The sequence below is a fragment of the Bubalus bubalis genome, chromosome 16 (genome assembly GCF_019923935.1).
Source record: "Bubalus bubalis isolate 160015118507 breed Murrah chromosome 16, NDDB_SH_1, whole genome shotgun sequence".
In the NCBI taxonomy this organism is placed as follows: Eukaryota; Metazoa; Chordata; class Mammalia; order Artiodactyla; family Bovidae; genus Bubalus; species Bubalus bubalis.
Window position 1 is genome coordinate 3,439,237 of NC_059172.1, and position 22,203 is coordinate 3,461,439.

A 22,203-nucleotide genomic window follows, 5' to 3' on the forward strand; every position below is an offset into this window, starting at 1 on the left:
GGGGACTTCCCTGGTGCGCCAGTGGCTAAGATTTCATGCCCCCAAACGAGGCAACGTGAAACCACAGAATCGAGGGGACTTCCCTGGTGCGCCAGTGGCTAAGATTTCATGCCCCCACTGCGGGGAGCCCGGATTCAACCCCTGGTGAGGGAGAACTAGGTCCCACATGACGAACGAAGAGGTCACATGCCGCGCCCTAGGATCCCACGCACCATAGCTGAGACCCGGAGCGGCTGAATGAGTAAATAACAAATAAACATTTAAAAAGAGCATCAGCGAGCCATGAGACGTCCAAAGAAAGACCCCAGCCACCTCACCGAAAAAGGAGAAGGGCATGGGGTTCCCTGGCGGTCCAGAGGTTCAGACTAGCTGCTTTCATTGTCACGGGCCTGGGGTTTGACTCCTGGTTGGGAACCAGGACCCCACAAGCCGTGTGATGTGGCCAACAGATAAAAAAATAAACAGAGAAGTAAACGGAAGGGCTGAGCTACCCCATACCTGCGTACAGGCCTAGTCACTTCAGTCGTGTCCGACTCTCTGTGACCTCACGGACTGTAGCCCGCCAGGCTCCTCTGTCCGTGGGATCCTCCAGGCACGGATCCTGGAGCGGGTTGCCATGCCCTCCTCCAGGGGAATCTTCGCGACGCAGGGATGAAAGCTTCGTCTCATGCCTCCTGCGTTGCAGGCAGATGCTTCACCTCTAGTGCCACCCAGGAAGCCCCACTCCATGGCTGAGCCCTGACTTTCCCCAAGTCCTCTGATTCCTGCCTCTCTGGCTCCGGTCTTCTTGGCTAGGAAATGAGGTCAGTGAGGGCGGTATCTGCATTCAACTCCTCGGCCTGGAATGCCAAGCCCCAGGTCTGCGGTCCCAGCCTCACCCCCAGAGGCCCCTCACCGCCTGCACAGCACGCTGCCTGCTTTCTGGACCCCCTGAACACGCTCCGTGGACGCCGACTTCTGTGCCTCCGCCCCTGATGCCCCTTCTCCTCCCGTTCCCCACCGCGCAGACTCCTATTCATCCCGCGGGGCCCAGCTGCAGGGCCTGCACTTCTACTCCCCGAAGCTCTTTAGAGCACCCTGCTCCACGCCAGGCGTGGTGCTAGGCGCCGCTGACGCTGACACACGACAAGCTCTGCTCTCAGGTGAGGAAGTGAAACAGGAGCGAGCCGCGCAGACCCACACTCAGGGAAAGCTGGACGCACGAGCACACGGCATGGAGGCTGGCGGGTCAAGGAAGGCGCCCTGCGAAAGCGACGGGGATGCTGAGACTTGAAGCGCGGGGGGCTGAGAGGTAAGATGGCTGGAGCTGGGCAGCTTTCCTGGCTGAGGGGTCTGCAGGCCCTCTTGAGGGCAGAATGCTGCATCCTGAAAAGCTCAGCGACTTGGCAGGTGGAGGACAGAAAGGAAGCGGCCCTGGCTGGTGCACCTCGCCCTGGGAGCCCGTCTGTGTCTCTCTTCCCACTGCCGAGGTCAGGGGCTACGTGCTTTGGCTCGAAATTGACCACGGTGGCACGTTTACACCACGGAAATCGGCAAGCAGTACAAATCAGTGCTGTTTTTTTTTCCCCCCAGCGTGCTGGCTTCCCTGGCTGCCACAGCTGGCTCTAGTGGTAAAGAGCCCGCCTGCCAGTGCAGGAGACCTAAGAGATGCAGGTTTGATCCCTGGGTCGGGACAATCCACCGGAGGAGGGCATGGCAACCCACTCCAGTATTCTTACCTGGAAGATCCCACACACAGAGGAGCCTGGTGGGCTACAGTCCATGCGGTCGCAAAGAGTCCGACACGACAGAAGCGACTTAGCACGCACACATGCTGTCTTACAAGTGCAGCACTGAAGCTCTAACACCCTTTGGGCTACCTTTCCTGTCTCTGATGGGATCCAGGCCTCTGCTCCAGTACCTGCCACCCCAGACTGTAGCTAATAATTAGGACTATCGGGACTTGCCTGGTGGTCCAGTGGGTAAGAAGCCGCTTTGCAATGCAGGCAATGCGGGTCTGATCTCCGGTCAGAGCAACTAAGCCCACATTGCAGCTCCTGGGCCCGTATGTCACACCTAGAGAGCCCATGGGCAGCAATGAAGATCCCGCGTGTGGCGACAAAGACCCACTGTGGCCAGATAATACAGAAATAGTTTCTAAAACAGTAACTGGGGACTATTAACTACAAGCTGGATCTCCCCGTCTCTCTTTGCCCAAGGGGCTGCCCAGTTCAGCAAGGAGTCGGGTAAATGCATGCTAGAGGGGTAAATGGATTTCTGAGATTCCTGACATCTCACAGTGGAGCTTCGCAAGGTTGGCCTCCAAGTTTCCTCCTACCGACTTCTCCCCATTTGTCAGGTAGAGCTAGGACAAGGCAGGAACAAAGGCTTTCTCTCCCCAGCAGAAACATTTACATCTGACAGCTGGCTGGGTGGGGAAGTAGATGCTATTGGTGGGAACAGTGCAGGAAGTAATATACGTGCAGCACTTTCTCCCGCTAAGCACCAGGCCGGCGGCTTCCACACCCGTCATTTCATCGAGGCCTCTCACAGCAGCAGCTCCACGGAGCAGCTGGTGGCTTAGGGGCCCTGGAATAAGACTGTCCTGGGTTGGGACTCTGGCTTTGCCACTTGGATGAGCTACAAAACCTGGGGCTCAGGGCTTGGGTCTCAGTTTCCCCAGATGCACCATGGAAATACAGCAAGGGGGCACAGCTGGGATCCAAATGGTGCCTCTGGAATCCACAGCTCCCTGCCCACCCGCTGCTGCTTCCCTGCAAGAAGAGGCTTTGAAGGGAGCGTTGGCTGCAGCCTCGGAGCAGGCCGGCAGCTCGTTCAGCTGGTGCCTGCGAAAACATGGCGGCTGAGGAGGAAAGCACGGTGCAGCTCCGAAGCGATGATGCCAGGACTACTGGGGGGAGAAGAGACCCCGGACACCTGCCCGTGCTGAGCTGGGAAGCGGGGGAAAGCCTGGGAGAGGGGCACCGACCGGCAGGGCTGGGCCTCGGGGTACAGGGGGCCCCCGGAGCCCAGCTGTTTGAAGGGTCACCTGTCTTAACACCCAGCCTCTCTCTCTGCTGTTATGACTGCACCGTGAGGCAGGAGGGATCTTAGTTCCCTAAGTGGGATTGAACCCACGCCCACTGCACTGGGAGCTCGGAGTCTTAATCACTGGAACTTCAGGGAAGCCCCCCGGGCACCCAGTCTCTGCTCTCCGACCTCCACAGGCTGCCTTCCTGCCCCCGACTCCTCCCTGGGTTCTAGTGGGGGGCTGGTGGGTGGGAGGCACCGGCGGGGGACCGGCGGGCGGGAAGCAGAAGGTGGGGTGTGAGTTCCACCTGCTGCTGCCGCTTTGCTGGGGTCCTGCCTGGAGCTGGGTCGCTGTGCGGCTGTGGCCGGTTCCAGGCTCCATCCTCTGCACTGACTGGGGGGCCAGGGGTGGGAGCCCTGCGTGTGCTTCTTCACAAACCCCAGCTGAGCTGGGGGCTCAGAGGGGCCTTTCCCTCCAGGCACCTCGCAGAGACACCTGTTCTGTGGCCAGATAGGATGCCCTCAGCACAGGACTGAATCAGACACTTCTGAGGCCTGACAGTACTGAGAAGCTTGCGTGTGTGTGTGTGTGTGTGTGCACACGCACACGTGCGCACATGCGTACTTCCTCCTGCCTCTCCAGCAGCAACAATGAGTAAGTTACAAGCGTCAGTTACCGTAATGCCCTCCTGCCTCTGCAGCAGCAACAATGAGTAAGTTACAAGCGTCAGTTACCGTAATGCATCACTTGTCAGAGGTGCTGCTGCAGGGCAGCGTGGCAGCTTCATTCTCTGGGCGGGGAGGGTACACATCACAGGTCTACAAATAAAGAGCGCATGCTTCAGCGGCCTGAGTCTCCAAAGCCCTTCCCCAGACGCCCACACACACTGAATCGGGCTTAGAGACAGTCACCTGTATCCAGCCCATTTTACAGAGGGGGGCACTGAGGCCCGCAGAGGGAACGAGGGCTTGCCAAGAAATCACACTGAGTTTTTGTGGCAAGGCCCGAACCACCGCCTGGACCTTCCTTCTGCTTGCCCTCTACTTTGCCTTTACTATTCTTGGCTCGCCCCAGCACCAGATCTGTGTGTGTGTGTGTAAAGATTCTCGTTATTTGAGTGCAGGTTTATTGTCTCTACTAGATTAAAGATTCCTTGACTGGGTCTTCCCTGGGGGTCCCATGGTTGGGAGTCGTCCTGCCCACACAGGGAACGTGGATTTGATCCCTGGTCTGGGAGGATCACACAAGCTGCGGGGCAGTAAGGCCGTGCTCCACGACCACTGAGCCCACCTGCCCTGGAGCCCGTGAGACCACCGCAGTGAGCAGCCCACTCACCGCAGCAAAGAACCAGTGCGGCCAAGAATAATAAACAGATAAAGTTATCTTAAACCGGGGCTCTGTGACAACCTAGAGGGGCTGGATGGGGAGGGAGGCGGGAGGGGGGTTCAAGAGGGAGGGGCCATATGTATACCTATGGCTGATTCATGCTGATGTTTGGCAGAAACCAACCTAATACTGTAAAGCAATTATCCTTCAATTAAAAATAAATAAATTTTTTAAAAAGTTAAAAAAAAAACTCCTTGATCCTAGGAATTGGTCCTGCTCTCTCCAGGTCAGCCACAAAGCCCAGCACATGCTGTAACTGCAGGTTAAAAGAAAGCCTCAAAGCCCTCTCCACTTTACCCTGGACGGGTCTCCTGCCACTGCCTGAACACCTCCAGTGAGGGGGAGGCCCCACGGGTGGGAGCTGCCCAGCTCACCTTTGGACAGCTCCAGCCCTGAATGGATTCCCTTGTGGCTCAGCTGGGAAAGAATCCGCCTACAATGTGGGAGACCTGGGTTCGATCCCTATGTTGGGAAGATCCCCTGGAGAAGGGAAAGGCTCCCCACTCCAGTGTTCTGACTTGGAGCATTCCATGGACTATATAGTCCACGGAATTGCAAAGAGTCGGACAAGTCTGAGCAACTTTCGTTCACTTCCCTTCACTTCAACTCTGAGTGGTGCTTTCCCACGCTGAGCTGATATTTTTCAGTCACTAAACTGAATGGAGAAGGGTTTTTTATCATCACGTACAAATCCCTTGGAAGCTCTCAGACATCTGTTTAGAAATGATCCATCTCCCAAGGAGTGGTGGAAACTCCTTCCCAAAGCAGGGACTCGTAACTGTTACAACAGCAGGAGAAACAGCAACGAACGTGCAGGATCCGGTTGAACCTGCGAGGGAAAACCTGGGCCTGGAATTTGGGTGTCTGAGTGAGGGAGGTGGCATTCTCAGCAAAGCTTCTGCCTGGTGGGAAGTAATTTTGCCAGCCGAAATATACTTTTACAGTTGATTTTTTATACTGACGGGAAAATTTCTCCTGGCAGACTCCTTGCATGGGGCTGAGGCAACATCCTTCCAGCAGGCAGGGACTCCTCCCCTGCGAGAAGCGTCCCAGGTTACATCGATTGATTCACGTTCTCGGAACCTAATCGACCGCAGAGGCAGACATTTAAAATGTGGTGTGTTGGATCTCTTTTAAAAAAAATACTATTATTAATTTATCTTCAACAAGGCAGGGAAAGGTCAATGGACACAGAGCTGGAAGATATACCAGACAGCCAAGTCACTAGCTGTCTGATCCTGTGAGTGATCTTTTTTTTTTTGGCCTCCGTTTCCTCATCTGTAAAATGGGGGTGACCACACCAGTCCTGCCAGCGTACTTGGGGCCGTGAACACGAGCTCGGGGGTCAGCCTGCCAGAGGCTTCCAGCTCCAGCACTGTGTAGTTGGGGGGACAGATAGACGCAACCTCTGAGCCTCAGATTTCCAGTTATAAAATCCTCCCTCTTCAGAGTCAACGGGGTAATCCCCAGAGGGCACTTGCCAAGTCCCAGGCTCATGAGTGAGTGCCAGCCAGTAGCCTCTACCCATCCTGTTGGCTGTTGCGCGGGTGGATAGACACAGGAGTGAGCAAGGGCTGGATGAATTCAGGGTCCCTCTAACTGCCTTGCCTCTCACAGTAAGCTAAAGGAAGCAGAGATGAAATCGGAGGAGAGAGAATTCCAACCCCTACCCCCGAGCCGAGAGGACCTGCACGTGTTTCTGCAGAAATGATGGAAATGACTGATTTTATCACACTTTCTATGGCTTTTGGAAGGAGAAAAAATCCAGATTGCAGAAAGCGTGCTCAAAGCCAAGGGTGCCGTTCGATTCTGTCTCTGTCAATCGGCCCGGGAGCTTGCCGAGCTGCAACATGGAGGCGGAACACACGCCAGATTTCCGAGTTTTATGAAAGCTGCGGTGGGGACGTTTCCAACACCAAACGATCGCTAGAAACACCTACGGCACGAGGAACATCTCGCAGCTGAACGAGTGTTTTCTGTCCCAGACTCAGAGAGGAAATCCAAAACTGCGTTGCCTTTTAGTATAGCAGAGCTGTCTTGGGAGCTCTCAGGGGAGGAACGAGAAATCCGATTGTGCTAAATGCATGGTTCTGATTCTGTCGTTCCAGCAATCAGGGTGGGGGTGGGTGACTATATCCCTGACAGCTGCTGAGTGGCTGCAGATCAGGTCCCTGGGTTTGAGGACTCACGTCCTCTTCACTGGGCCGTGTAACCTTGGGCAAGTCTCAAAATCTTCGTGAGCCTTCCTTGGGGGTGAGAGGCAGATGATGAGCTCTAAATCCTCTCAAAAAGAGGTCTGAGAGGGCTCTTCCTACTTAACTCGAGGGGCTCCTAATCTGAGGTCCAGGGATAAGCTTTTCAAGGTCTTCAAAGCCCTGGAATTCTATGCTGTATGAATATAAATGCAGAGAAAGAAAGAAAAAAAAAGATGGCCAAACTGCCCAGGAGGTTAACTTCCCGTAAAAGGAGCAGAACTGGGGGAGGGGAGGGTGCTTCCCTGGCAGTCCTCTGGCTTGCATTTGCTATTCAGAGAGCGGACTTCACCTTATTCGTAGAAATCGAGGATCCTGTCCAGAAAGAAATCACCTGCCAAGTTGCTCACATGTGTGAATACGTGCATTTTTCTGGGGCAATCAAGGTTTTCTTACGGGCATGGAAGGCTCAGAGGCCTCCAGGAGGTAGGGCAGAGCTGGGCCTCACAGAGGAAAGCTGTCAGGCTTGTGCTGAGTGTCTCTACTGATCTGCTCCTCCCTGCCTGGCCCCGCCCCTCCTCCTGGCCCGGCCCCCGCCCTGGGCTGCCCCGGCCTTTGCTTCTCTTGCTGGCTGCTCTGTGGGCCAGGAACCACTTCCTGCCCTCTTATCTTCAGACCTGGACCGTCACCAGCGTTATGTTGCTGCCCACTTTGTGGACAATGCACTGTCCTTTGAGGCTCTCTTCTCCCTTTACCCAGCTCTCCTCCAGTTACCCAGTGGGCATGTGCCATCCATTTCCTGCTGAGACCCTGACTGATACAGGATTTTCAATTCATCTTTGTACTGTCTCTGCCTAGCCACTCAAAGACTCACACGTGTTCCCTGACACACTTTCACTCAGCCTCACTGACTCACACAACTGATGCACATGCTCACTCTCACGCACTCATCCCCAAATGCACGCACACACCCGTTCACGGGCAGCAGGACAGTCAGTGCCCCCACAACACTGCCTGCACCAGCCCTCTGGGGGATGCAGTCAGTTCTCTGGTTAAAATCCTGCCCCGCTAAGCTGTGGGGGCGCCCAACACGCAGAAGCCCTTCTGCTGGGGTGGCTGTCACCTTGCGCACCCTGGAATTGGTAACTCTCGCCAGTTCTTATTTCTTAAATTTTTTTATTAATAATTAAAAAAAATCCTTTGGCCACACTGCATGGTCTGTGGGCTCTTAGTTCCCCAGCCAGGGATCAAACCCATGTCTGCTGCATCGGCAGCGGGGAGTCTTAACCTCTGGACCTCCAGGGAAGTCGTGCCAGTTCCTATTTTCAGAAATGCTGAGCTCTGTCTGGGACTGATGTGGACGAACCCACCCACTGCACGTTCTCAAGGTACTTGGAAAGAAGCTTCATGAAAACACTAAGTTAGCATGACCTTTGGAACCTTACAGCACGTTGACGAGACCTGGGAGTAAAAATAAAATCTTTCCACTCACTTTCAGGTAGGGACAGATGGGAACCTTCAGGAGATCACACAAAGAAAGATTAATTTAGATGGACCGCACCAGGTGCTTTGGGTGGGAGTGGAAGGGAGACGCGTGTTAGCTCAATACGAGGTCACCTTTCCAATGACTGGAGCCATCAGTGACGGACAGACCCCGTCTGGGGCTGCATCGCAGAGACTGCCATAGGAACTGGGAGCAAATGACCTCTAAGGCTCCTCTAACATGCACCTGTGACCTTGGCCTCATCACCTCCCCCTTTGGAGGGTCTACTTCCTTATCCATTAAATGGCCGAGTTAGTCAAGGTGCCTTGGACAGCTATCAATTCTCTAAGTCTCTGACTTCTGCAGGCAAAGATCCTCAAGATCCTTGGGGTGGGGGCTGGCATTTGGAAAGGAGCTGCAGAAATAATTAAGGATGGAAACTCGAGTCTCTAGCTGCCTCTGAACGTCTGAGTTTGCAGATTAAAAGAAAGCTGAATCTTGGCTGAATGATTTCATTCCCTCCAGAGCAAACGGCAACAGCAGGATGTTGGGGGGAAAAAAAATCTAGCCTCTTTTGGAGATGAGGAAGCCGATGAATTTGACTGGGAGACAAAAGACTGGGCTAGGAATGGTGCCTCCCGCAGCAGCAACTAGTCTTTCAGCCTCCCTGGACCTCAGATTCCTCGTCTTTAAAGTTGGGATGCATGTATTCATCCTGACCGTCCTAAAGGTGAACGTGTCTAACCTTCCTGGTTGGGGTGGAAAGCAGCCAAGAAAACAGGTTTGCATCCAGGCGCCCACGCTTACCGGCTCTGTGACCTCGAGAGAAGTATTTCACTCGCAGGCCTCTGCTTTCTCATCTGTGAAGTGGGAGGAGGGAAGGTCCTCCGGGCAGGGGGTGAGGAACTTTGAGCAAACGCACATGGGACCCTTCACACACTTGGCAAGGAGCCTTATGAGACTCTACGGAGCAGACACACAGGATCCGCACCGCGGCTGAGCTGAATGAGCCTGGCCTAACCCTTGTTCTCTTCTCCGAGGTTTTGGATCGGTGGCCAGGAGCCTCCCCGACAGGTGATCTCAGCTTAGCATTGGGTGTTCATGTGGTGCCTGCAGTTTGCAGCAACACGAGGGCAGTGGCTGGCTCCCCCGGAGTGGGGAGTGAAGTTGGGGGGTGCTCTGAGGGGGCAGAGCCAGGACCACAGAGATGCTCCCTGTGCCTTTATCCTTTTGGGCTTGCTGCTGCTGCTGCTAAGTCGCTTCAGTCGTGTCTGACTCTGTGCGACCCCATAGACGGCAGCCCACCAGGCTCCCCGTCCCCGGGATTCTCTAGGCAAGAACACTGGAGTGGGTTGCCATTTCCTTCTCCAATGCATGAAAGTGAAAAGTGAAAGTGAAGTCGCTCAGTCGTGTCTGACTCTTTGGGCTCTCTAGAAACTCTTAAACCATAAGGGTCAAATAGAGCACCTTTGCCTCTTCACACTTGAGCCAAAATCACCATGGACGGTGACTGCAACCGTGAAATTAAAAGGTGCTTACTCCTTGGTAGAAAAGCTATGACAAGCCTAGACAGTGTGTTAAAAGGCAGAGACATTAGTTGGCTGACAAAGGTCCATATCATCAAAGCTATGGTTTTTCCAGAAGTCATGTACGGATGTGAGAATTGGACCATAAAGAAGGCTGAGCAATGAAGAATTGATGCTTTTGAACTGTGGTGTTGGAGAAAACTCTTGAGAGTCCCTTGGACTGCAAGGAGATCCAACCAGTCCACCCTAAAGGAAATCAGTCCTGAATATTCTTTGGAAGGACTGATGCTGAAGCTGAAACTCCAGTACTTTGGCCACCTGATGCAAAGAACTGACTCCTTGGAAAAGACCCTGATGCTGGGAAAGATGGAAGGTGGGAGGAGAAGGGGACGACAGAGGATGAGATGGTTGGATGACATCACCGACTCAATGGACATGAGTTTGAGTAAGCCTAGGAGTTGGTGATGGACAGGGAAGCCTGGCGTGCTTCCGTCCATGGGATCGCAAAGAGTTGAACACGACTGAGCGACTGAACAAAAACAGTATCTAGCCTGGAGGTCTTTGGTGGGGTCAGCTATCTGGGACCCCCACATCTTAGTTTCCCTTAGGCTCCCAGGGATTATGCTTGCAGCATCCTTAAAGACCCTCTGACCTGTCTCCCCACATTTAACCCAGGCTTATTTAGGACCGGTCTTCCTTGTGGCTCAGCTGGTAAAGAATCTGCCTGAAATCGGGAGACCTGGGTGCGACCCCTAGGTTGGGAAGATTCCTTGGAGAAGGGAAAGGCTATCTACTCCAGTATAGTCCATGGGGTCACAAAGAGTCGGACACGACTGAGAGACTTTCACTTCACTTATTTAGAAACAGGTCTAACTCACGTCCTGCGGTGCCTAGGGTGACAGAGGGTAGGGCTGCAGTGTATGTGTGGGTGAGCCCAGCACGACCAACTGAAGATGAGAACTCCAAACCAGTTCTTCTTTGAATGAAAGACTTTCTTCTAAAGCTGTATGAGACCGATCGTCGGGGTCTTCTTCCTAGCTCTACTCTTCGTAAGCTCTCCTGCCAGATGAATTAGCTGGAGGGCTGAAGAATTCCCAGTGGCCAGAGGGAATTTATGAAGATGAAGACTTGCATTTTAGATCACAAGAATTTTTATTAATATGTTACTATTTTAAGCCACCATACAAATATCCTTTGTATTGATTTCAGTGTGATGTACTGACTGAATAAATATGACAATTTCTGCCAGGGAGCCAAACAGTATTTTTAAACTACTTTAAATTATGTGTTGTTTCCTATGGTTTTTTTTTTTTTTTTAAGTTTAGAGTTGATTATAAAAGCACTTTCAATTTTAAAAAATTCTTCTTTCCAGAGAATACACACATATTTTAAACTATTAATTGTAAAGCTTGTTGTTGTTGTTTAGCCTCTAAGTCATGTCCAACTTTTTGCGACCCCATGGACTGTAGCCTGCCAGGCTCCTCTGTCCATAATGGCATGGATAACTATTTTTTTTAAACTACAAACAAAAATTTAAAAAGGCAAAATGATTTTTTTTTTGCTTATGGATGCCATTATGTTGGATAATACCATTATAATAGAGAAAATTTGAATATATATATAATATAATTGAAATATATTCTTAATCATATTTTTCCCCTGATTCCTGCCTACTTACCTACGTTAGCCTGTTTACAGTATATAACACTGTGTACTTAACCAGGGCCCTGCCAGAAACTTCAGGACCTTAAAAAATTAAGGGAAAACTCCCCCAGAGAGCTGAAGTCTTCCACACATTGTCTGATCAGCTCCTCAAGATAATAAGGTTCATAGATAAGGAAATGGGGATAGAAGGTCATGGGCTTTTCAAGGGTTTTCAGCTGGTTCCCAATAGTTCGCCCCGAGTTCTCTTCTCTCCCTTTCTTCAAAATGGGGAGAGGGATCCCTTATGTTTTAAAGCCATTGGGAATGTAAATGAGATGGTATTTAAAGACTGAGTTCTTGTTTGGAAAGTCACTGAAGAGCTAACAGGAACAGTATAATCATTACTTGTCACTCATGAAATCTCTTGGTTACGGACAGAGATACAAAATTTCCACCTTTTGAGAAGAGGATACCAGCTATCACCCTTGCTTGGTGAAGCAAGAAACCTCAGAAAATTCTGGTGCAGGAGACAAATGGGATGACCCACAGCTTCGGAGCTGGAGGAGCTCAGAATGGGTTCAGAATCACGTAAGTGAATGTTTCAGGAGGCCCTGATCTCAGGGCCTAACCGCCAGCTGGCAGTGTGACCCCTCTGCAGGGTCCCTGCCCGTGGCGGTGAGCTCGGAGGACGGCACAGGGTCTCCGAGGGGCTGACAGCTGGAAAGTCCTCCCTGATTTTGAGCTGAAACCCGAGGGGGGAACGTGGTGCCTTCTCTTCCTGGGGTGCACTGCGGCCTGACGTGTCAGGGTGCCCGTCTCCTTCTCGCAAAGTCCCGGGGGACGGGGCGGGGGTTACCTGAAATTGTAGCCCGGGGAGATGCTGCTCTTCTCGGAAACGCCATCCAGCCGGGTAAAGGAGTATCTGGGGATGCACTTGTCCCAGGCCTTGTCCAGGTCGCACACCCAGCCGATCTTAATGCCAAGGACGCCGCCCTGGATGGACAAGGGGACGGACTGAGCCCTCCGATGGCGGGGTGGGTCCCAGCGGGGTGGGCTGGCGGGGCGTTGTGACGAAACGGACGGGGGATTTCCTGCCATTCTCCAAGTGGAGGGCAGAGGTCGGGAGAAGGAAGAGGGCTTTGTCACGCGTCGCTTAGTAAAGAAGGGCTGTAGCTGAGGGTCACAGCCCCTGAGCCTCTCTGATTCCTGCTTTCAGTGTTTTTTTCTCCCCATGGCGCTGGCTCTTGTCGAGCCCTGCCCTTTAGTTGCAGCATGTGGTCCTCGCTGCCCCACAGCAGGTGGGATCTGAGTTCCCGGAGCAGGGATTGACCTGCTGTCCCGGCATTGCGAGGCGGCCTCTGAACCACCGGACCACCAGGGACGTCCCTGGGTTTTTTCTTTTGGTTATCTTTAGTCCCTTAGTTCCCACGAAGGGAAGTGACCACTGATCCATCTTCCCGTGGTGTGGGTGCTCCTGGGAGATCGGAGGCCTCTGCCTGCACGTGGAGCATGAAGCCAGGAGCAGGGGAGGGGGGCTGGGGATGGGCAGGAGCTAGGGAGGCAGGAGCATGGCGGGCACAGGTCTGGGGTGCCCCCACCCAGGGTGCAGCCACCCTGCAGCTCCTCCCCAGCCCCCAGGACTCCCTCCACCGGCCAAAGGGCCCCCTGGGCCCCCAAGGCAAGAGCGGCTGGCTCCTCACCGTTTGGGCCAGCTTGGCAAAATCCTGCCCCGCGAACTTGACCACGTCGCCCACCCGCAGGATGGGGCAGAAGGGGGCTCTGTCGGGGTGGAAGCGGCAGGTCTTCACATCAGCGGCTGTCAAGTCGGGGAGGAGGTTCCCCCTGGGGAGTGGAGGGGTGTTGAAGCCTGGGTTTCCCTCCAGCGTCAGCCCTCTGGATGCTCGCGGCCCCACCTCTGCCCCGGCGCCTTCCCGATGGCCCACACCGCTGCCCTCCTACATGAGGGTGGGTGGCCTTATCCTCGGCTCCTCTGCTGTGCTCTGCACGTGGACACCCACCCAGGAGGGGCTGAACTGGGGCACCACTGGAGAGGGCTGCCCCAAGGGAAAAGGGACACCCCACCCACACGTGGGCTTGAGGTGGTGAGGAAAGGACCCTGCCTTCTTCGGAGGCATCCCCCGTTCCAGGCCCAGAGTCCGCTGTCCCTGCCCCCACCCCCTACTGCCCAGCAAAGCCCCCATGTGGGTCCTCAGCCCCGGCGCAGGAGGCTGGCGGAGAAGCTGGTCCCAGAGTCCACCCTGGGGAGGTCTCCCCCTGGAGAGCGGGGAAGAAGGGCTGTCCCCTCCCGGGGGTGGGGAGGTGGCTGCAATGGTCTTTGGCTTCAGGAAGGAGCTAGAACGCAACCCTTTGGCCCCTGATGTGAAGCGCTGACTCCTGATGCTGGGAGGGATTGGGGGCAGGAGGAGAAGGGGACGACAGAGGATGGGATGCTGGATGGCATCACCGACTCAATGGACATGAGTTTGGGTGAACTCTGGGAGTTGGTGATGGACAGGGAGGCCTGGCGTGCAGCGGTCCAAGGGGTCGCAGAGGCGGACACGACTGAGCGACTGAACCCAACGGGACTGAGGACTCACTTCTCGAAGTTGAAGAGGGGGAAACGGATGCTGTTCTTGATGAAAATAGTGAAGTTCTCGGCTTCCATCATGACAGGCCTGCGGGTGGGCGAGAGCAGGAGCCCTGAGCTCGGGAGGAAGGAGGCGGAACCAGGAGGAGGGACCACCTACCTCCCTGGGAGCACCTCCTGACGGCCACGTGGCCGTGGTATCTCGGGGTCTGAGGGACAGCGGGGCTGGGGGAGACTCTGTCAAGGGCCCCTTCCCCGCCCCAGGGGAAGACAGGTCCGGGGGGCCCAGAGGCGCGGATTGTGCCCGGGTCCTTACGTCTCCACTGTGTCCACCTCTGCCGGGCACCAGCCCTGGATCTCGCAGGTCCGGAGCTCAGAGCTGTAGTTGACGCAGCGGCCGGTGAGGATCCCTGCGAGGGTGGAGCCGCGATCGCTGGGTGCATGCCCGGCCCTTCACCCCTTCCCCCCTCCCCATCGGGGACGCCCCCCAACACACACAGGGATCCCGCAGGCGGAGGGAAAGGGCAGGCCGGGCCACGGAGGGGGACTGGGGGCCCCGTGCTCCTCAGAGCTCCTCCTTCCTCGCCTCCCCAGCCCTGAACCGGGCGGAACGGAGGGGACGACCTATCCCTCCCGTGTTCCGAGCCCCTTCACGGCGGAGACCCCTTCACAGCGGAGACCCCTTTACGCGGAGACCCCTTCACACGGCGACCCCCTTCACGCGGAGACCCCTTCACGCGAGACCCCTTCACCGCGGAGACCCCTTCACCGCAGAGACCCCTTCACGCGGAGACCCCTTCACCGCAGAGACCCCTTCACGCGGAGACCCCTTCACGCGGAGACCCCTTCACCACGGAGACCCCTTCACCGCGGAGACCCCTTCACCGCGGAGACCCCTTCACGCGGAGACCCCTTCGCCGCAGGCTCTTTCCTGCCTCCGAGCCTTGGCTGCTTCTGCTCCTCTTGCCTAGAATGCCCTTCTCGAAGCCGCCTGCCAAATCCTGCCTGTTCTTCAGGGCCCATCTCAAATGTCCCTGCCTCTAGGAAGCCACTTGGGATACCCACCAGAAACCAGGGCCTCCCCTGGTGGCTCAGCGGTAAAGCATCTGCCTGCGATGCAGGAGCCACAGGAGACCTGGGTTCCATCCCAGGGATGGGAAGATCCCCTGGAAGAGGGCACGGCAGCCCACCCCAGTGTTCTTGCCTAGAGAATCCCAAGGACAGAGGAGCCTGGTGGGCTACAGTTTGTGGGGTTGCAGAGCTGACACGACTGAAGCGACTTAGCACGCACACACCAGGAGCCAATCTCTCTTACCCCCAGCCCCCGCGTCCCACTGTGCGTCCGTGACGGCCCTGCCCACCTTGGGCACACCTGTGTGCACCCCATCCCTGGACTGGGAGCTCTGGGGGCAGCCCCCGCTGGGCTGGCACATGGAGGAATTCCATCAGAGCGGGCAGCAGCCCCTGAGACCCCTGATTCCCACCCTCTCCCCTGGCGGGGATGTGCTGCCCTTGGGGTCCCGCTGACTCCGTGGGGTTGGGAGAGGATGGGGAGGGGGCCGCACTCACCTCCCCCCGGGAAGCGCTGGGGTCCGCACTGGCTGTCCGACACACAGCGGAACTTCTCCTCGCTCTGTGGGGAGACAGGTGCGGGGAGGATCCATTACCCCAGGGGGCAGTGGGGGGGCGCTGGAGGGTGGAGGGGTCCCACGCAGCTCCAGGGGCTGGACCCTGGGCCTTTGCTTGCATCCTCAACCCCACGCCTCCCCCAACCACACTGCCCTGGCCTCACCTCTGGGCAGAAGCCTTGCATCTGGTTTTCCGTGACGATCATCTTGGTGATGATGACAAAGACAGAGGTGCCCTTGGGAGGAGGAGGAGGGAGAGGGAAAATGCAACAGTGCCAATTTGAGAGGTGAGTACAACTGTTATCCCCACTGTATAGATGAGAACTCTGAGGCTGTTATCCCCACTGTACAGATGGGGAGACTGAGGGTTGGACCCAGAGATCTGGCCAAGGTCACGGGGCTAACAAAAGGCAAAGGTGGGGTCCACGCCAAGCTCTTTCCAGACATCCTCCCGACCCTTCTTGCTCCCCCCAGGGTGCTGTCCTTGTTTCAGGACAGGTTGTAGCAGAGCCAGGGAGAAACCTGACTCCATGACACCCAGTGCTGCCTAGCAAAGTGGGAAGGCAGGCCCAAGCCCCCAGCACCTCCCAGCTGCTGGGAAGGGGTCCCCCGGATCCCTGATGCCACCGCATCTGGTCTGGGAATCCCACCGGCGCTCCTTGCCTTGGCCCTTCCTCGCCAACCTACCCAGCATGGGGGCACCCACAGGGTCCTGGGCTGGGCAGAGGGATGTACCTGGGGTGGGGTCACATAGTCAGACACGTCCATGACTCTGTTGGCATAGCGTCCGAAGCCCTTGACCTTGGTCACCACCGAGGACTCGATAGCCGTGTCCCGCACCTGGTACGCCTTCTCGTGCAGGAAAACCCACCTGGTGGGGGTGCGGGGGTGGAGAGCAGCAGAGGAGGGGCCTCAGACAGAGGGCCTCCAGAGGGCACAGGGCACCTGGGCCTTCTTGTGCAGGAAAACCCACCTGGTGGGGGGCACGGGGGTGGAGAGCAACAGAGGAGGGGCGAGGCCCTCAGACAGAGGCAGGGAAAGGCCGCTTCCTGTCCACCTCCAGAGGGCATGGGGCACCTGGGCTGCAGGCCTGCGCCAGCCCAGGGTTGGCTTAGAGTCACGTTCTCCCCCTTTCTGCACTTCCCCCTTACTGCTACTGCTAAGTCACTTCAGTCGTGTCCAACTCTGTGCGACCCAATAGACGGCAGCCCACCAGGCTCCCCCATCCCTGGGATTCTCCAGGCAAGAACCCTGGAGTGGGTTGCCATTTCCTTCTCCAATGCATGAAAGTGAAGTCGCGCAGTCGTGTCCGACTCTTTGCAACCGCATGGACTGCAGCCCACCAGGCTCCCTGGTCCCTGGGATTCTCCAGGCAAGAACACTGGAGTGGGTTGCCATTTCCTTCTCCAATGTATGAAAGTGAAATGTGAAAGGGAAGTCGCTCAGTCGTGTCCGACTCTTTGCGACTAAAGAGCCCTTTTAGACTTCTTTTTCCCCCCTCATTGAACCCCTCCTTGCAATTTTAATACTACAGATGCCATTTGTATACTGTTTGTTGTTTTCTGCCTTTTACATAAAAAGAGTGAGATGTTTGGACTTCCCTGGTGGTCCAGTGGTTAAGCTTCCGCCTGCCAGTGCCGGGGACACGGGTTCAATCCCCAGTCCGGGGAGACCCCACGGCCCTGGGGCGACTGAGCCCAAGTACCACACTACTGCAGCCTGGGTGGTCTGGGGCCTGTCTCTGCACAGAAGACCCAACGACGAGAAGTCCTTGCAGCTCGAGAGCGGCCCCTGCTCTCCGTAGCTAGAGGAAGCCCGTGTGCAGCAGCAAAGACCAAGCGCGGACAAAAAGTAATTAATTTTTTTAAAAAAGCATTTTTAAAAGAGTAAGTTTTTTTTTTTTTTTTTTAAAGTTTTCCAAGAACCAGTTTTCAGCTGTGCTGTCTTTCTCTCTCTGGCGGCTTCCGGAGAGAGGACGCCGAGGGTCACGGGCCTCTGACCCCGGTGCCTCCGACCCCGGTGCCTCCCAGGCTTTGCTAACGGCTGTATCTTAAGAGCTGGCACACGTCAGGGATTCAGCGGACAAGCCAACGCAGGCCCTGGGCGCTGGATGAGAAGGACCGGGGAGGACGGCAGGGACCCGCCAGCTCGCGCCTGGCAGGCGACGGGGTGGCTGGGGAGGGAGGCGGGGCCGCTTATTTCTTGGGTTGTGCTGCCACCCAGTGGACATTTACCGGTACGGTCGACACGGAGTAAGAAACTATGGTCCTTGTCCCCCTGACACTTGAGCCAAAGAACAAGTTTAATAGAGAAGTGAGAAAACACAGACATGAAGGGAAAATACTCAAAGGACACCAAGTAATAATTTAGCAAAGCCCAGGAGCTTCAGTTCCTGCGCAGGGGCTAGAGATAACCCTCTGAGCCCTAATCTTCGAGCTGTCTTGTAGATATGGAAACCCCCCACCAGGTGGAAGAATTTGATTAGGTGGTGAGCAGACTATAGCCGTGACATGAGCTGCAAAAATTTTGAGAACTGGCCTCAAAAAAAAAAAAAAAAAAAAAAATCGAAACAAACCAACCCTGGAACTGAAGATGAACTGAAAGCAATTGAGACGCTGCCGGTCAGACCACTGATGACCAATCTGAAGATGACAGTCAGAGCTGACGGCGCTGTTTCTGCGTGCAGCTTTGCCCCCTTCAGCCGATAAAAGCTGAAGCTCCCTGATTGTCGAGGTGGGGGTGGTGGTGTGGGGAGTCTGCCTTTGGAGAGCATCTGGCATCCCCCCAAAAGCAAACTTTCCCTTCCACTGACCTGGCCTCTTTACCAGCTTCGGAGAGGCAAGCAGTTGAGCCTGCTGTCAGTCACGCGGCTCCCCCTCACAGAGTCAGGGCAGACAGGGACCACGTTGGTCAGGGAGGATGTCCTGGGCTTCTTCCCTTCCTGCCTCCCTCACGGGCCTCCCAGCCTTCTCCAGCAGCAAGGAGGGGCTGCCCCGGTCCCTTGCTTTCCCCTGAGTTTCGGGGAGGTACCCGCCTTTTCACGGGAAGTCAACGCCCTGCCCTCGGGCCTCAGGCCACTCTCAGCCTCAAGGCCACTCGTGAAAGTTCCATCTGCTCCTGACGGCACGTGGGGAGGCGTCTTCACTGTTCCTGCTGTGCAGATGATAGAACCTCCTCCAACATGTTTGCAAAACACTGCATGTGCCCTGCTCTGGAGACACAGTGTGACCCCTCAGGGAATCTAGGGGCGCACATGGGGAATATGGTGTTGGGGTCTGATGCTCACCAGGGCGATGGCCGGTGGGGGAACCCTGTGAGATGAAGACGGGCAGGAGGAACGGAAGCCGTGGAGCAGGGAAGACAAGGCTGGGCGGGGGAGGCTGAGGGCTGGGAGGCGGCTGCAGCCTGAGCCAAGGGGCTTAGAAGCAGGGGCTGGGACTGCAAGCCTGGGAGCTTTCTAACCTCTGGGGTCCCCTGATGTTGGGAGATGCAGAGGGGAGCAACTCATGGGTCATGCTGGGGTTGTAGTCACTCGTGGGGCCCTACCTATGGGACTGAACTTTACAAGCGGCTCCTCGTTCAGTTTTCAGTGAGAGGGTTTGCAGTCATCCCCTAGTGGGGCTTCCCTAGGGCCCCCGAATTCTTTTTAAAAAAAGATATTAATTATTTGGCTGCATAGGGTCTCAGTTGGGTTTCCCGGGTGGCTCAGGGGGTAAAGAATCCGCCTGCAATGCAGGAGACGTAGGTTCGATCTCTGGGTCGGGAAGATCCCCTGGAAGAGGGCATGGCAACCCACTCCAGTATTCTTGTCTGGAGAATCCCGTGGGCAGAGGAGCCTGGCGGGCTACAGTCCGCAGGGTTGCAAAGAGTCGGACACGACCGAAGCGACTGAGCACGCACGCACGCAGGGCCCCAGTTGCAGCACACGGGGTTCTGGCTGTGGTGTTCCACCGCAGCTGCCTCAAGACACCTGGGATATTAGTTCCTTGACCAGGGATCGAACCAGTGAACCAGGGTCCTCTGCATTCGAAGGCAGGTTCTTAACCACTGGACCGCCAGGGAAGTTGCCGGCGCCCGAGTTCTGAACGCTGTCTTGAGCGGGAGGGAAAGGGTGGTGACCACCAGCGCTGGCTGAGGGCGCCTCACCTACCTTGCTGTTCCTGCCTTGTTCCGGGCAGCGCCCTGAGTAACGAGCCATTAAGAGTTCTCTGTGTGCTTCTGAACCGCTCCCTGGAACACCATGCCTCTGTGGAAGTCTGCAGCGGGGTGAGCTTTACTTCCCTCTCCCTGCCTTCTGTGTTTTGAACTGGGAGGGGTATCATCGAGGTCTCGGGAGAGAAGGCGGCTCATGGAGACGTCCCACCTGCCATCTCCTATCCCAGCAGAAGGGAAGGGAATGATTATGGAAAACAGGGACGTCATCCAGAAGAGCGGGGACGTCGTCCAGAAGAGCTTTATCAGTGGGCTGCGGCCCTTGGAGCCAAGGTAGGGAGGGAGGTCCGACAGAGCACCTCTGCGGCTGTGGTGCCCTCGCCCAGGTTGGGGCCATGGTGGCCACACACCCCCTGGACCCTCCGTGTGCCTGGCCGAGGAACGGACACGCCTCTGTGTGTCCAGCAGTGAGATGACCGGCCTCTCCTGTCCTTCAAGTCTGGGAACCTTTGGGTGAGAAGTGGGGTTCAGATGGCCACCATCACCGCAGGATCAGCACGGCATGCTCAGGAGGCAGGAGTCCTTACTCACCACCCAAGGAGACTGCTGTGGTATCATCCTCACGCTACACACGGAGGAGCCCAGGCCCGGGGCGGGACACGGAGGAGCCCAGGCCCGGGGCGGGGCACCGACTCGCCGAGCTGCGCGCATGCTCTGACCATGGATCACCCCTGCGGGGTCCCCTGGCAGGGTCCCGCCCCCCCGGGCCCTGGTCCTTGTCCTGCTGGCCTCGCCCCATCACCCGGGAGAGTGGCCCCCGGCTCAGGGACGTCTCAGGAGGAAGAGCCCAGGGCCCAAGGGACGACTGTCCGGCCTCTCTCCTCCTCCTCCTCCTGCCTCACGGCTCCTTTCTGTGCCCAGGCAGGGTTCCCCCTCCGAGTTGAATAACAAGCGGAAGCATTCCAGTGCCCCCTTGGGGCATGCAGGCAGCTGGAGAAGGGGGGGGCGGGGGGGTGGTGTTCATTTCCGGAACAGAGGGGCCGAGTCTGTCTCCAGAGGCCAGGGCTGAGGAGACGGGATGGCACTGAGCCTCCAGTTCTTGGCACTGACTCTGCTGCTCTGACTTCTTTCCTCGCGTTCCTGGTTCATTATTTATAGAGCGGGAGGTGGGCGGCAGCTCCCTGGCAGGTGGGATGTGCAGGTTGGAAGTCCGGGCAGTGTCCTGTCCTGTCCACCTCCCGGGAGTCAGGGAGGAGATCGGGAGGGTATGAGGGGGGGTGTGTGTGTGTGTGTGTGCGCGCGTGCGCGTGCGCACGCATGCCTGCAGGCATCAGACGGATCTCTCAGGAAGGTGTGAGCTGGGCCGAGGGAAAGAGGGGCACGCTGGGAGCCTGAGAAATGGCAACAGTCACCAGCTTCCCGAGTCGCCCAGCCCAGGCACTGCCATGTGTCACCTCCTCCCTTCAGAACCCTCAGAGGTGGCATCGTCCAGATACGGGGGCTGAGACGTGGAGACGGAAACTGACCTGTCTGAACCCCACTCCTGTTGGGGTCAGAGCCAGGCTTCTGACCAGGTCTCCCTATCTGGGGAGATGGGTACGGGGCAGGCAGAAAGCAAGCCATGGGATCCCACGCCCCTCTCTGTAAACTGGATCAATCCCCACCGACCCCATGCGCCCTGTTAATGGCTTTACATGATGGACGTCTTTGGAAGCTTTGACCTGAGGCTGAAGGTCATGAACCAAAGTGGGAGGCCGTGCAGATGGGGGTCTTGGAGTGGGAGAGCCAGTGCAGGGCTGCGATGGGCTGGGGGCGCCTGCAACCCCAACAGGCCCTTCCCGGGGTGGAAGGGGCACCCCAGAGGCGGGAGGCCCTCACCCCTGCTTTCCAGGCTGTGGGCTTCCTGCAGGAAGGCCCCGGGAACCAACCCCAGGCCGGGCACTGGCTGGTGCGTCTGGGCACTCAAGCCTCAGGGATTGTCTCCTTCCTCCTTAGGTGCCCGCGGGATCCAGACAAGGGGTCGGCTTTTAGGAAGTCCTCCCCCCTCCCCACCACTGCAGAGGAGACTGCGTATTACCAGCTGGGCCCAGAAAAGGCACGAGAAAGGCCCAGTAGTCCTCACGGAGACACCTCCGTGCACCTGGGGCGGGTCAGGAAGCCAGGGATGGACGGGCGGGAGCCACAGGCAAGCAGCTGAGGCTCAGGCCAGTATGTGTGTGTGTGCATGGGTGTGTGTGGAGTCCATCAGGCGATCAGGCGGTGTATTGCTGTACGTACATAAGAGGAGTAGTTGGCTCCTGTCGCTCATGCCCTAGGTAAAGCTGTGCATCTGGTCTACCTGGCAGGGCTAATATGGAAGCGATTCAAGTCAAGCATTAACCTCAAAGCACTAAAAATCCTTTCAAATCCTCCTGAGTCGGAGCCACGGTCACCTTTCTTTGCATGACTGCCTGGCCTTTTAACGGTTTCTCCTGCGTCCACTTCTGCCCACGCCAATCCCTGGGGTGTCAGCCAGGGCTTCCCACCTATCCCCCTACACACACACAGACACACACACACACAGAGGTTGAAACGCACCAGGAGCTTCCATCACGG

General features: G+C 56.5%; 1 protein-coding gene across 1 annotated transcript in view; it reads right to left on the reverse strand.

Moving 5' to 3' along the window:
* P2RX3 (purinergic receptor P2X 3) overlaps positions 1-22,203 on the reverse strand; it is a 32,202-nt gene that overhangs the window by 7,380 nt on the left and 2,619 nt on the right. The window contains exons 2-8 of the mRNA XM_045162908.1: positions 16,192-16,327; positions 15,621-15,692; positions 15,398-15,461; positions 14,145-14,238; positions 13,839-13,916; positions 12,942-13,083; positions 12,098-12,234 (exon numbers count right to left, since the gene is read on the reverse strand). Coding sequence (XP_045018843.1) covers positions 12,098-12,234; positions 12,942-13,083; positions 13,839-13,916; positions 14,145-14,238; positions 15,398-15,461; positions 15,621-15,692; positions 16,192-16,327 — 723 coding nt within the window. The remainder of the gene's footprint in view (positions 1-12,097; positions 12,235-12,941; positions 13,084-13,838; positions 13,917-14,144; positions 14,239-15,397; positions 15,462-15,620; positions 15,693-16,191; positions 16,328-22,203) is intronic.